Here is a 15,461-nt window from a genome sequence, read left to right as displayed (position 1 = left end):
AGATATCTATATCATATAACATATTGTGTGCGCCTCCAGACGATATTATGAATCACAAACGACTTTGTCGGGTTCTGCGACGTCTCTGGTTCTTCCACTTTCACATCAACCTGAAGTCGACTGAACCGCGCGCTGCCTGCGGCCGGCTGCCCGCGGCCGGCTGCCCGCTGCCGGGCGATGGTGCCTCGCGGCAACCGGCGGCATGTCGCAGTTCATGTACTTCAGCGAGTCAAACCAAAGTTCCTTTCCCCCAATTCCTTCTCAACCATGGCTTAGATAACCCCCACGACAGTCTCGTTGTGGAAATACAAGACACGTCAAAGAACCGACAAGAAACACTTGCGTTACAGTGTGTGTATTCACACACACACATGTGGCGCTCACACGGTCGAGTCTCATTGGCGGGCCAACGTCTCTGGGCGGGCCAGGCAGAGTAAGGGGAGGAGCTGAGATTCCTCATGACGTCATGAGCACAGATTTCCAAATCAGCGCGCTTGAGCCTCCGTTTTTTCAAAGGCGAGCAGAACAGCTAGTGCTCGTTTTACACCAAACGCAAGTTTTAGCCACTGGGGGACCATAGGCAGGCTAGGGGAACTCATATTTATGTTAGAAAACCTCATAAATTGAGATTTTCATGTCATGGGACCTTTAAGATAGAAGCTGGGGCACAGGAGCTGTCTGTGGAAGACATCAGAGAAGCTGAAAATTTCATCATTCGTTCCGAGCAAAGATGCTACCTCTCTCAGGAGCTTGCTCACTTGGAGAAAGGTATACAAGTGAAGGCAAGTAGCTACATTTGTAAACAAAATCCAATTCTGGATGAGGGCATGTTGAGAGTGGGAGGGCGGATAAGCAGGTTGGCAATGCCGATAGAGATGAAGAATCCGATTATCCTTCCAAAAGGTTCTCACATATCCATGCTAGTCTTACGCGACATTCATCAGAGAGTTGGGCATTCTGGAAGAAGTCATATGCTCTCCAAACTGAATCAAAGATACTGGTTGCCTAGTGCCAACTCCTCCGCCAGGAGGATCATCAAGAGGTGTGTTTCTGCTGGCGGATGCAAGCAGCAGCTGGAGAGCAGAAAATGGCTGACCTTCCGGAAGATCGTGTATTGCCGGATCTCCCACCCTTTACGCATGTTGGGATTGACTATTTTGGACCCATAAATGTAAAGCGGGGCCGGGCACATGTGAAACGCTGGGGAGTGATCTTCACTTGCCTCGCGAGCCGGGCTGTGCATTTGGAAGTAGCAGGCTACTTGGATACAGACTTGTGCATTAATGCGTTGCGCAGGTTCATGTGTCGCAGAGGACCGGTCACCAGCATACGCACAGACAATGGGACCAATTTTGTTGGAGCGCAGAAAGAGCTACAGAAATCTCTCAAGGAAATGGATCACCACAGGATTCAAAATGCACTGCTGAAAGATGGAGTCAAATGGACTTTCAACCCGCCATTTGGAGCCCACTTCGGTGGAGTTTGGGAAAGGCTAATTAAGCTGGTAAAGAAGATTCTGCATTCTGTCCTCAAGGAACAGGTGTTGGATGATGAGACTCTGCAGACTGCTTTGTGTGAGGTTGAGTCTATCATGAACGACAGACCACTAACAACAGTGTCCAGTGATCCAAACGATTTGGAACCCCTAACCCCAAATCACCTCCTGCACCTAAAGGCCAAACCAGTTATGCCACCGGGACTATCTAAAAAGGAGGATATGTATTCTCGGAAGAGATGGAAACAGGCACAGTACCTTGCTGACCTCTTCTGGAAGAGATGGATAAGAGAGTATCTCCCTATCATGCAGCAGCGAAGCAAATGGCACAATCCTAAGCGGAACCTTCAACCTGATGATCTGGTCATCATAGTCGACGACACAGCACCAAGGAGCACTTGGCTCATGGGCCGTGTGGTGAAGGCACTGCCTGGGCCAGGAGGGCTCGTTCGGAGTGTCTTGGTGAAAACTAAGTAGCATCCTGCAGCGACCCATTGACAAGCTCTGCCTGCTCCTGGAGGCAGGTGATTGAGTGTGATGGAGTCGTGATTGTGAACAGAAACACACACCTGCACACATACCCCCTGAACCTTGAGTTTCTCATTTCCCATACATGCACGCACACATTTCATTGACTTTTGAACCCCTCATTGCCCATGAATTCATGCATGGATTTCCAAGGATTACTTTTCCCCAAAGGATTACTTTTTTGTTCCATGGATTACTTTTTTCTTCCCAAGGATTGGATTATAATGAACTATGAAATTATGAAATTATGATTTTATGGACTCTGATGGGCTATGAAGTTTATGCTGTGTTTGTCTATTTATGAAATTGTTATCAAGACGAATCATTTAGTTTGAAGCTTTATTTAATAAAGCATTTTTGATTGAACTTCGGATCGGATTGCCTACTTTGTTCTTTGGATTGGGCGTCGTCTACCCCGCTCCTATAGTGGCCTTTTAATCTTGGCAAAAGGCCACTACAATGTGTGTATTAACTGATGTAAGTCGCTTTGGATAAAAGCGTCTGCTAAATGCCCTAATTGTAATTATAAACACAGTAAACAAAACAATGTGATTCAATACGATAGCCATATGACTTTCCAATTCCCAAAATTTAGCTTGCATTGTGGCAACCCGTCTCTGGCACAGCGCCCCTGGAGGCCAAGGGGGCAGGTTGTGGAGGCGGTGTACCACAGATTTTCGACAGATGGCGCCAGTAAGAACATCAGTGCCAATCATTGAAATGCGGAGCACCTGAGGAGCAGGTTGGGAAGCATGCTTTAAAAAGCATGCTTCCACAATCATTCAGGGCTCTCCTGGTTTGCGTGTGCGGAGAGACCAGTCTCGTGGGTGATGGAAAAAGACTGCACACTCCTCCAAAGCTGAGTTTTTTGTTTGCTTTGTTAGATATATCATTTATGAATGAATAAAAGTGCAATTTTGGCTTTAAGTAAGCTCCAGTTGGTGTGCTTATTGGAAGGAGGCGGCTCACTCACCAAGCCGGGTTGCCACATATGGTGGAGGATGCAGGCAGCTCGACCAATCTACGGACCATTTTCTAAGTAAACGCCGACTTCCAATGGAGGCAGCTCGACCAAGTTACAGGTTTTCCTTTTCAATGGATGAACGAACCCCAATGCAGAGCCTCGACCAAGCCACAGGTTTTTCAGTGGATGCCAGAACCCCGATGCAGAGCCCCAACAGAGCTGCAGCTGCCAGAGAGAAACTGAACTCCTCCTCCGAGAGGCAGTCCAACGGCTCGAGCAGGGGCCCATGTTCAACGAGAAGACCAAGTAGATCCAGGAAAGGATCTAACCGAGGAGAAGAGCACCCTGAACAGGGAGATCCAGGACCTCAAGGACATGCTGGAGGTTAAGGAACGGAAGGTCAATGAACTACAGAACAGGATGGAGAACCTGCAGGAACAGCTCGGGACAAGGAGAAGCAGATGGGCAGCCTGAAAGGGAGGATCAAGTCGCTGCAGGCGGACACCTCCAACACAGACAGCGCCCTCACCAGGTTGGTGGAATTCCTCGCTGAGAAAGAGTATATCATCCAGCGGCTGAAGGAACAAAGGTTCCAGGATGACCAGGGGAAAGGTGAGGAGCTGGACTATGCTGGAGAAGTTGAAGGTGGAGCACAATATGGCCCTGGAGGAGACTGCCGCCAGAAACGAGGCCTAAAGCATGGACTGGTTCCGGGAGAGGGAGGCACTGAAGGCCCAGCTGTCGGGTTTGATGAAGGAGCTGGAAGTGAACCGGCAGGTCGCCCAACAGCTGAGCTTCAACGGCGGACCCCAGCCCCAGCCAATTGAGACTCGTCAGGACAGACGGGGAACAGCACCACCTGGACGGGCAGCCCAGCCGAGGCGACGCGTCCGAGATGTGGAGAGGCGGGATCGCATCCGTCAGTTCCAAGAAGGGGAGGAAAGGGAGCACCTGATCCGCAAGAGGAACTGGCAGGAGGTGGAGAAGCGGCGTCTGGACGCCGACTGCATGGAGCTGCAGTTCCTGGAGAGTGAGCGGCAGCGCATCAGGTTTGAGCGCCCGCCTGAGCAGTACGGCATCCAGCGGGAGTGGGTCGAGCTGCGCCGGCAGCGGGAGCGGGTCGAGCTGCGCCGGCAGCAGGAGCAGCTACGCTTCGGGCAGAACTACCGCTCCAGAAAGAGGGCCTACAGGTTCCAGGGGGGTCCCCTGCCGGGGCGGACCAACGCCAACACCCTATCCAGACTTGACGCGGGTTGCTGGTCAGTCAGAGTTGCCCCGAGCCTTCATCAAAGGGTGGAGGAGTGTGGCAACCCGTCTCTGGCATAGCGCCCCTGGAGGCCAAGGGGGCAGGTTGTGGAGGCGGTGTACCACAGATTTTCGACAGATGGCGCCATTAAGAACATCAGTGCCAATCATTGAAATGCGGAGCACCTGAGGAGCAGGTGGGAAAGCATGCTTTAAAAAGCAGGCTTCCACAATCATTCAGGGCTCCCCTGGTTTGCGTGTGCGGAGAGACCAGTCTCGTGGGTGATGTGATTCCACCCGGAGGAAAAGGACTGCACACTCCTCCAAAGCTGAGTTTTTTGTTTGCTTTGTTAGATGCATCATTTATGAATGAATAAAGGTGCCATTTTGGCTTTAAGTAAGCTCCAGTTGGTGTGCTTATTGGAAGGAGGCGGCTCACTCACCAAGCCGGGTTGCCACAATATCTACCTCATTATGGCATTAACTTTTTCTCCAACTCCAGCCATACTGAAACTAAAATGTTATCTGAATCCTCTATTTACCTCATGTCCGCCAAATTAAAGAAACAATTGCCACTTACCTCAGATAGTTGGGACCCCGCACCTTAGGGCAGTAAGATTGTGTGTTATTGCAGTACTAGGTAGTGATTACTGGCTACACTCGCTATAATATGGTCCCCTGAGGTCAGTAACAGACTGTCTCTATGTCATGTCATGCAGATACAGAGAGCATGACACAGCTGAAGGAGTGCAACTCTGGACCCTGTTGCCACATGGCCACAAGTATCAAAACTATAGTGAACTTTGAAACACACTCAAGCACATACACATGCACGCACACACACACACACACACACACACACACACACACACACACACACACACACACACACACACACACACACACACACACACACACACACTGGTTTGTATTACCATTTCATTATCTTATTATTGTTCATGTGATGAATCTCCTTCTCATAGTAATCGTTATTATTATTATTAATATGAATATTCTACTCAGTATTTCTACTGTGTGTTTCTTCTTTTGGTTGAGGATCTTGAGAGCTGAAGCTTTTTTTTATCAGCTGCACCGTTAGAGCGTGTGTGCAAAGTGGGGTGTGTCTCAGACATGGCCTGATGTGTCTGCCCTATCAGGGAAATTCTCTCAAACCAGAAAGCCCTGCAACCCGTTTGTGTTCATCACAATTGATCTCAAACCCCAGTCCACATGGCCCTGTTCCCCAGCTGATTGACAGTCTGTCTCTGACTAGTAGAGTCAGGGGGAAAGGAACGCAATCATAAAATAACAAAACAGTAACTGACCTGTCTCCAAAACCCCTACTATCACATCCTAAATAAATGTACAAAAGTACAGAACTGAATACCAGTGTGTGCTCAAAAAAACTCTCTTGAGTCAATATGTCATGCGGCTTGAGGTAATAAGTATTGAAGTCTGCATTTATCTCATTCATTTATAGAGCAGGTTGAGCCTGATGAATAGTACAATGCACAGTGCATTAGATGAGTCCCTATACAGGTTAAGCACACCCTATGCACGCATGACCTCTCAATGGCTGATATGGTTACCAGGGAAGCTGCTTGTTGAGTGTTGATGTGACACCTGTCCTCTCCTTATGGAGAGTGGGTGAAGGGCTGTTTACAGGGGAGCCAGCACCCCCACAATAAAACGGTGGCTCATGGGGTTGGGGTTTCTCCTAAACATGTGTTAGGAGGCTCTGAGATAGTACTCAATTTCCAAAGGATATGAATAAATGGAGTTTTGTCTCTTTTAGATCTCAGTAACTAGACTTCAGTAAAGTTATTTTCAGGTTTCCATATAGATTGTGAATTAGCAGAACTTAAGCCCTGTTTCAGTCATAAAGACACTCAATAAACACAGGTTTCACAGATTTCTTTACTCTTAGTCTCTTTATTGCATCAGAACATACATTTTTCATATATATCTATACATAATATAATTTATAAATGTAAATTTGTACACTACAATCTTTTATTGTAACATGTTAGAAAATACTCGTAACGCTCCAAAAACAAAGCACTAAAAACAGCTACCAAACATTGATTATTACTTCTCTTCATTGAATTTAGTTTTTTTTTCAGTTTTAAATTTTTTCACAGTTATTTTGCCACCAAGAACAGGAACAGGATGGCAAGATGCGTTCACACCAGAGGAGACGAGGAGAAATGATCAAAACAAAGAAGAGGAGGAGACACAGCGAGACAGAAGTAGCTATACCTGGCCCATGTATGATATGTGAATTTATTGCTAATTGAATAGACATCTCATTGGATTTTCATGATTGCAATGTCTTTGCTGTTCTCTATTTCCTTCATCAACACCTATTGCTGAAGGAGATATAGCTGAGATGCAGCCTCTAGCTGTTTACCAAGAGACTGGTATTTATTAAATTCATTGTTTGTAAGATATCATTACCACCTTGATTCTCGTTATGTTAAACAATAGCTAGGACATGCAATGTGTTTCGCCTTAACGCCATACTTTTAGTCAACATTTTACCCTGGCAATATGGGAATTGATTAAGGACATTATATTAAATACATAGTAAAATGAGGCCCAACATATTCTTAAGGTCAGTTACAGTGTGGGGAGCTAAAACAGCGGAAGATGGAGAGAATAAAGAGGGATGATGAGTTTCAGCCAAAACGTGACGAATACTTCAGATTACAAGATCAGATTTAAACTGAATAGTTTCTGTATTCCAAACCTATGGTTGTAACCATGAAAAGGTATACACGTACTGTATATTGTGTCAATTTTAACAAGCTGCACAAAATGCTACACAACAATCTGTAGCACAGAATGATTGTCCTCTGGACGCTCCTCATCACTCACTTTAACATCCCCTCCCTCATTATATCCCTTCTCCTCTCTCCTCTCCCACTTTATCCATGTATCCAGCAATTTCTCAGCTCTATCTGTCCCATGAACAAGCAAACGCATACACAACCACACATACGTACATAAAAATGTACACATTTAACAAACCCTGTGAGCATAATTAGTTAGGTATTCAGATACACACACACACACACACACACACACACACACACACACACACACACACACACACACACACACACACACACACATACACACACACACACCTCGGACAGGCACATATAAATACACACTAACAGAATAAAAAAATAACATTCACACCTGCCCCAAAAAGACCCTCTTTAATTACAAAGTTTGACATGTTTTGGACCCAATCTAGCGGTCATCATGAGAGCTGGTTGGTGATTGGACCACGCACGTGTCTTTCATTGGCTGGACAAACAAACACTGCTGACTGTTTTTAATGTGGCAGTCACTGCTGGCGGGGCATAATATGATATGATTATCAGAGTCACACACACTGCCTCCTGCTATTTTAGAGAGCCTTTAATTTATTTTCCATTAGACAAGGGTGATTTAGTATCACTTGGGTACAGCTTGAGCCTACCCTGACACACAGAAAAGGACTTTGAGGTTATTCAAATCCCGATTTGTTCAACAGCAATTCAGATAGAACATTTTCTCTTTTCTGAGTAACGACTTGGTGATTTGTAGTCAAATCTGAAGTGAAGCTATGCTTACTCTCCTCCTCTTAGTCTATTCTCCGCTCCATTTTCCTCCACTCTGATGGGTGACTGGTGTATTGGGCTGCAGGAGTCCTTGATCCCAGTACAGTGGATGGAGGACCAACATAAGTACAGAGGGGTCTTATCACTGGCACACCCATTGCCTGCCACTGAACAGAGCATCAAGGGAAGGCAGATTTAGTTTGTCTGAAGCCTGAAAATTTAGTTGAGTCTCATGAGTCTTAACCCTACAGGCTGGTTTTCTTTATATTTTCTTTTAGGAAGGAAGGAACGAGAATAAGAACTTAAGACAGCCAAAGGCTTACATCTCAAATGTGCATTTTGGCACACAAAAACAAACAACTGAAACAGGTAACTGATGATCCGAAGGCATTTAGTCAACACATAAACCAGTCAGTAAGGAAGGGATGCAGGGGAGTTCTATCTGACGGTTACCATGCCAAGAGTCAAATCAGTCAAATTTAAATTACCAGGTTGCCCTGGTAGCATGTTGGATAAGGCACAGGCTGTGTCTCACGACATCATGGGTATCAAACTTCCCACCGTCCTATAACTCCCCATCTCGCTCTTCTCTGTCACCCTCCACTGGGAATTATTCTAAATGAAGCAATGTTAGAAAATCAACTGATATTGTTGTTGTTTTTTGCTCATGGATCAAGAATAATGAGAATTGGCTTTACTTTGAGACATTTGTGAATAGGTGACATATCCTGGTTCCAATGATTTAAATGTACATACAGATTGGAAAAGCCACAAGTATTGACAGATTACTAGCTCGCTTAGCGGTTGTTCTGAACCTCGGACATACCTCTTCAAAGCAAATCTGCACCAAATGACTGTCAATGGAGCCCTTTATGAAGAGGGCCCAGAGTGCATGCGTGAATAAATGTTTGACTTCATAGAACACCACTTCTTCCTACAGGGTCTGAAAGGGGGATTATTATGCTTCTGCGTCGTAAGGAGGCCCACTGACTAGCCTGGTATGTCTTCCGGTTCATTTCTGCAGGCCGTGAAATTAATCAGGAGCTTTTTGTGAAGAGAAAACCTTTTGGTGGCACATAACCATCGACGCACAATCATAGATACACCATAATAGAGACCCGCAAGTACTTGAATTACCCCTTCTGGGCCGATCTGATCTCAAGACAGCACTGCACATGGGGCGGGTCATGACACAGACAAAGCAGAGTTTTGATTGGCTTATTCAAGATAAATTGACCAATGAGGGCTCAGGTAACTTTTTTTTGCTCAATGGGGTCTTCCTTAAGATGTGCTGTGAGAGGACTATGCTCAGAACTAGCATTTTTCACAACTATGAAACCACAAAACCGTATTAACTAGTGACTAGTGGAACACCCGAGCCTCAGTACATCAGAATGGCAGATCGGTCCCCACCTGTCTGGGTGTTATTGTGTATGTGTGGTCTATAGTACACTAGCATCAATGGTCCAACAGACAGATCTCATTGAAGATACAGAAATGGTCCAATACAGTTATAGTACAACATCTATACATCAACTATACATTGTGCATGTATTTTTCTCCTTTTTTTTGTTGTGGTTAGGATGAGGAGTGTGGAAATTGGTCATAATTTCTTCTTCAGGGGTTTAAAACGGGTGGGGAGGTATTGGTCAACACAAAGGATAGACACCATTAGGACCGTTTTAGTCTTCAGTTAGCGACTGAACTAGCGCCTCCGCTCCTGAACCTCAGTCCTGGCCACTGGTAGCATCACCAATGTCTTGGAATGTGTAAAAAGACTGCAAAAGACATTGCAGTCAACTTGTTGCAATTTTCACACAAGAATGGTGGCACAGCTACGATGGGTTTACTTCACTACAACCTCTTCAGCTAACATTGAATCTACGGCACTGCTTAAGGATTAAGTGTCACATAAGGGTGCTCGGAGGGGAGCTGGTGTGTGTGTGTGTGTGTGTGTGTGGGGGGCTATCTAAGGAAATAGGGGGGTTTAGGGTACCACAGAAGGAAAGGTTTTGTAAGGGTGACAACGGACTGAAGGTGTTCTACTATCGGGGGTACAGAGAGCGATCACTGATGAGGAACATCAGGTGTTCTCTTCAGGGCTATAAGGTGGAGCATGAGTCTGAGGGTGTCGATGTTAGGATATGACGGTGGCCCTCATGACGATAGCTGGGTCCTCTATGTCAGCCTTGCTCTGGACCATCCGCAGCTCCAGCTGGGGCGGGCTGGGCCGCCTCCCAGGGCCGGCCAGCTCTGGATGGGAACAAAGACATCATGTGACTCCCTGCTGCTGTTCTTAGTACAGCTCAATACAATGGATCAAATGAAATGTAATCATGACTACCTCAAATATGTTTGTGTATTATATATATAAACTATAAAGGAGATTTGTGTTTGGTAGATTTTATCGTTGTTGTAACAATGCTTCATGGCAAGGAAGACAGTAGGAAACAGTAGTGCATCATTTGTCCGAAGTCAACTAAAACTACACTAGACTAAACTAGACTAAAAGTACCTGGATGGAGTACTAGTTCTTGAACCCGTAGCGTGTAAGCCGTGGACACTGGTCACTTGGATGAAGCTAAATTCACAGTTCTGTGTCTAGCAAGTCTGCAAAGTTTCTGTGCAGAGCTTCCTACATTTATACTTCAACATCATATAAACATATACAAAAGGGCTATACTCAAAAATCTTAGATATACCTATAGAATCTTAGACGAGGACCTACATATATTTACACAAGGTCCTCAAAGGTCCTTTGACAAGGACCAGCTGAAAGTCAGTACATAAAATACATTTTTATTATTATTATTTATTATTATTACAAACCACCCTGGGTCTCACCGTGTGCGTAAGATATGGTCCTCTGGATGACATGGTGCATAACTGAGAAGGTCTTCTCACAGGCTGTCTACAGAACACAGAGTACCAGAGAACCATTATAAACAACACAGAGCACCAGTATGAACAACAACACAATGAACTATTATAAACAACAACACAGAGCACCATTACAAACAACTAAACAGAATACCAGAGAACCATCATAAACAACAACACAGAGTAGCATTATAAACAACAGTAAAGAGCCTCACAGAACCATTATAAACAACACAGAGAATCAGAGAACCATTATAAACAATAACACAGAGTACCATTTGTGGCAACCCGTCTCTGGCACAGCGCCCCTGGAGGCCAAGGGGGCAGGTTGTGGAGGTGGTGTACCACCGATTCTCAACAGATGGCGCCAGTAAGAACATTGGTGCCAATCATTGAATGCAGAACACCTGAGGAGCAGGTGGGGAAGCATGCTTTAAAAAGCATGCTTCCACACTCATTCAGGGCTCTCCTGGTTCGCGTGTGCGGAGAGACCGGTCTGGGTGATGTGATTCCACCCGGAGGAACAAGATTGTGAATTCCTTCAAAGCGGAGTTTTGTTTGCTTTGATAGAAAAATAATTTAGGTTTGAATAAAAGTGCCATTTTGGCTTTAAGTAAGCTCCAGTTCTTGTGCTGATTGGAAGGAGGCGGCTCACTCACCAAGCCGGGTTGCCACACATTATAAACAAAAACAGAGAGAACCATTATAAACAACACAAAGCACCATTCGGGTGCCTCACACCAAAGACGACGGGGCGACAAGATCCCATACAAAGTGAACGTAGAGGCGCGTATCGGGTAATTATTCGCTAGAGAAACCGGCGACAAGTTCTTGTCGCGGCACACTTTCGCCTTGCACAGGCGAACGCGTTCACGAGGATTTGTGGCGCGACAAATTTGCTCGAGTTGAAATATTTAAACTTTGACGAGAAATTTGCGTGATGACAGCCAATCAGCGTTCAACAGTGTGGCCACTGAGTGACATGTGTAACGTAACAGCCAATCAGCGTTCAACCGGCAAACTCAGTGCAGTGCAGTCCGGGGTGAACTGCAGCATGGTGGAGAAAGTGATTGTTGCCGTTTGCGACTCCCGGAGCTCTATATATAATAGTATATAATTGTATATATAATATCACGGCCGAAAGCTCTGTGCGCCTCCAGATGGCCGTAGCGCGGGGAGCTCCCATAGGGATTGGGCTTCTCGGGGTTTGTTTACCGGCGTTGCTATGGTTTCCGGTCTTGTGTGTTCCAACGGTTTATTAGGTAGGCCTATCTAATAAATCTCTGTCTAATCAATACTTCATTCACTGCCACTTCCGTGGTCATTACAATATTATGAATAGGCTGCGTCGGGTTCTCCGACGTCTCTCCCTCTTCCACAAAAGGTAAAGACATGCAACGGTGTTATCTCGGCCATGGTTGAGAATGAATTGGCTCCCTGTAGTACAGTGGTTCTCAACCTTCTTTGAGCAAACGCCCCCCTGACCTTACCCTGATCCTTTGGCACCCCCCCCCGTGTTATATTGCTTAAAGTTGTCAATGCATAATTTTCATTGATTTTGCGTTGGTCACTAATAGCAATGAATGCCCTCTGAGTCGGTTTTGGTGCAAAAAATAAAAGAATATTAATGAATATTCATGCCATGCAAATGTGTCACCTCTGACTGGCTAACAGCACTGTCCATCATTGTAATAAACCCAATTAAATGTCGATAGAGAGAGAGAGAGAGAGAGAGAGAGAGAGAGAGAGAGATCTTATTGGACAAGAAAGAAGAGTTGAGGAAGAAATGGTTGGATTGAACATTCATTCACCGTGACCGCGGTGCGAGCACTCCCGCGACTCCCGGCCGCCATGGCACCCTGCGGCCCGGGCACCGTGACCTTGGGCACCGTGAACACGCCCGCGACTCCCGCCGTGCCCCGTGAACGAATGAATGAAAGGCCCGGGAACCATGGGAACCGCGGCCCGGGCATCGCGGACACCGCAAAAACAGATGTTAGAGGCAGGGGCCTAATTAGCTCCCTGAGACCGAGCTCCCTGCCGGTCTCAGGACCGCAGAGTCGCTCACTATCTTCCGAAAAAGGCTCAAGACTCACCTGTTCAGAGTCCACCTTGACTCTGCATAGCCACCCTCCCCCTTCTGGCCACCATTGTACATTGTATTGTGTTGTATTGTATTATAGTACTTAACTGTGTAGCAATGTTGTGTCGCAACATTGTATTGTATTGTGTTGTATTGTATTATAGTACTTAACTGTGTAGCAACTGCAGTAGCTGCTATCATTGCTGTAACACGGGGAATTGGTTAGCCTAGCGATTGTTGTACTTGCACTTGGTTCTATGAAAATCCTTACTGTACCGACAGCGATATATTGTTAATGTTCTTATTCTAAGTCGCTTTGGATAAAAGCGTCTGCTAAATGCCCTAAATGTAAATGTAAATGTAAGAACCGTTGGTGACCAAAAGTTGTGGCGCGACAAAACATACTTAGTGAAGCAAAGAGAGCCGACTTTGTCTGATTCCACATAAGGTTTCATTGATTGGCGCGCAATCTCTAGTCTAGAATATTTGTAGACATTAAAAATGCAACGTTCCATTCATTCATTATCATTCAAACGCGGAGGCTAGGCATTGACACACGGCTATTGCTGACCCGATTAGGAGAGCTTGGTCTAGAAGATCCTGTCCATATTGTTGGGCAGGATGAAGTAGGCTATAGGTCTTTTTAGACTGCCAAGCCGGTTCGGTCGCAGCTTGGGACGCCTGGTGATTTCACCTTCTTATCTCAAGTTTCCTGTGTTAAACCAAGGGGGTCAAATCCCCCGTTCGTCACGGCGCAGGCTTTCTTGGTTCACTGGAGAAGGCCTGGCTGCGCACGGAGTCTAGACCTCTTTAGAATAAACAATACATTTAAATTTTTTTATGAATGAAGACACCCGCATGCAATAATGAGTTCACGTCTGAGTGTAGACTACAAACGCGATTAACTATGATCAGGGATGTTTGTTACTGTCTAGACACGGTCCAAGCCTAAATAGTGAACTCCATCACAGCCTCACCGAAGCGCCTACAGTGCTTAATGCAAACAATAGCAACAAATAACGCCAGCAGAAATTCTCCAACATCCGCTGGTCTCAGCATGATACATGTCTACTGTAGCCTATGTCTTCTGTCATTGATCAATATGAAGACATTTTAAGCACGATGGTTGAACTAAAATCAGAGGGAGACGGCAAGTGCAGCTATAAAGCGACCTCCCACACAAGAGCAATGGAATCATTTGATTTTATTATATGCCTAAAATTGCTGCAATAAATTATTTTGTTGTAGACTTCATCTTTGCTGTTTAAATCTAACAGTAGTATATGAGTAATATATCGGCAAAAATATAACTGTTTTTGGTTGCGAAATTGCGCCAGCTGGGCATTCCGTGGTATTGGATGTCTTTTAATAAAACGCATCCAATACACAGAATGTCCGCTCGTGACGCCACTGAGGCTATAGTAGGCTAACGATGCTCTTAGCATCCTACGAGTACCCCTGGAGTCCTCGTTAGCTACGAGCGTTTTCACAACGTTCATTACCAACAATGCGTTCGGGAAACGGTGTGACAACTGTACGATGCTCGTACGACGCACTTCTCGATCTTAGGCTAACAATGCTTTCGGGAAACGGGGCCCAGAGCACCATTATAACAAATTAACAGAGCACCAGAGAATCATTATAAACAACAATACAGAGAACCATTATAGAAAACAAAGTAGAGAACCATTATAACAACACAGAGGACCTGATTAAACACACATTTTGTGTGTTTAATGTTTATAACGTGTTTGTGTGTGTGTGTGTGTCTCCCATACCTTCAGATCATTGGGATAGTGGTGTGTCCATGCTAGCAGCATAGCAGCGAAGAGATCTCCAGTGCCCACAAACACAGCATCCACCTTGGGCACGTCCATCCGCACCCTCTGTGTGGATCTGCTCCCGTCTGGGTGAACTGGTGACATGCATCACACATCAACACACAGTTGAAACCCCCTCTAAGGAGTCCTGGAGCACATGCTCCCACAACAGGAAAGGCCAGATCTGCCTACACGCAGACACAAAGAAGCATTTAAGACAGACTTACTAGACACCAACATTAACAACATTATTCAGTCCTCAGTTATCCTAAGGGCAACAGTCTAACAAAAGACATATAGGGAGGCAAACATCCAAATGTACAAAACAAAGCATGAGAAAAAGCAAGGTTGACTAGAAACACATTGATGAAGACAAGCAGGAAACTAATTACCAGTGCGTTGGCTTCCAAGAGAAACCAGGAACTGGTCTCCCAGTCTGGAGGGCAGGTCAGACGAGGTGATGACAACTGTGTCTGGACCCATCGCATGGAGCAGATCCATCACCTGGGAATAGAGTCACATGGTCACTACCAGACAAACCAAACTTCTTTGTCTACCTAGTAGGTCACTACCGGACAAACCAGGTAAACAAAGATCCCATGGAAGATCAAGAAAGAGGAGGAGAGACCCTGCCGGAGGAAGCCCGGGGCACAGGCCCAGACGAGCGCCTGGTGGCCGGGTTTGCCACGGAGCCCGGCCGGGCACAGCCTGATGTTGGCTTCTCCGTCCTTTTGGCCCAACACTCAAAGGAAAACCTGTTACCTTGTTAGTGAGTGAGGGGAAGATGAAGCATGAGATTGGCCGGAAAATCTAAGTGGTATTTCATTCGCTTTAC

General features: G+C 45.8%; 1 protein-coding gene across 1 annotated transcript in view; it reads right to left on the bottom strand.

Moving 5' to 3' along the window:
* Positions 1-6,144: 6,144 nt before the first annotated feature.
* The window catches only part of pdxkb (pyridoxal (pyridoxine, vitamin B6) kinase b), a 156,574-nt gene continuing 147,257 nt past the window's right edge, over positions 6,145-15,461 (bottom strand). Inside the window, exons 9-12 of the mRNA XM_060074017.1 lie at positions 15,019-15,130; positions 14,585-14,721; positions 10,688-10,754; positions 6,145-10,096 (exon numbers count right to left, since the gene is read on the bottom strand). Coding sequence (XP_059930000.1) covers positions 9,981-10,096; positions 10,688-10,754; positions 14,585-14,721; positions 15,019-15,130 — 432 coding nt within the window. The 3' untranslated portion in view covers positions 6,145-9,980. The remainder of the gene's footprint in view (positions 10,097-10,687; positions 10,755-14,584; positions 14,722-15,018; positions 15,131-15,461) is intronic.

This window comes from Gadus macrocephalus, chromosome 15 (assembly GCF_031168955.1).
Source record: "Gadus macrocephalus chromosome 15, ASM3116895v1".
In the NCBI taxonomy this organism is placed as follows: Eukaryota; Metazoa; Chordata; class Actinopteri; order Gadiformes; family Gadidae; genus Gadus; species Gadus macrocephalus.
Note: the sequence above shows the minus strand (reverse complement) of the source record. Positions and strands in the feature narration are given on the sequence as shown.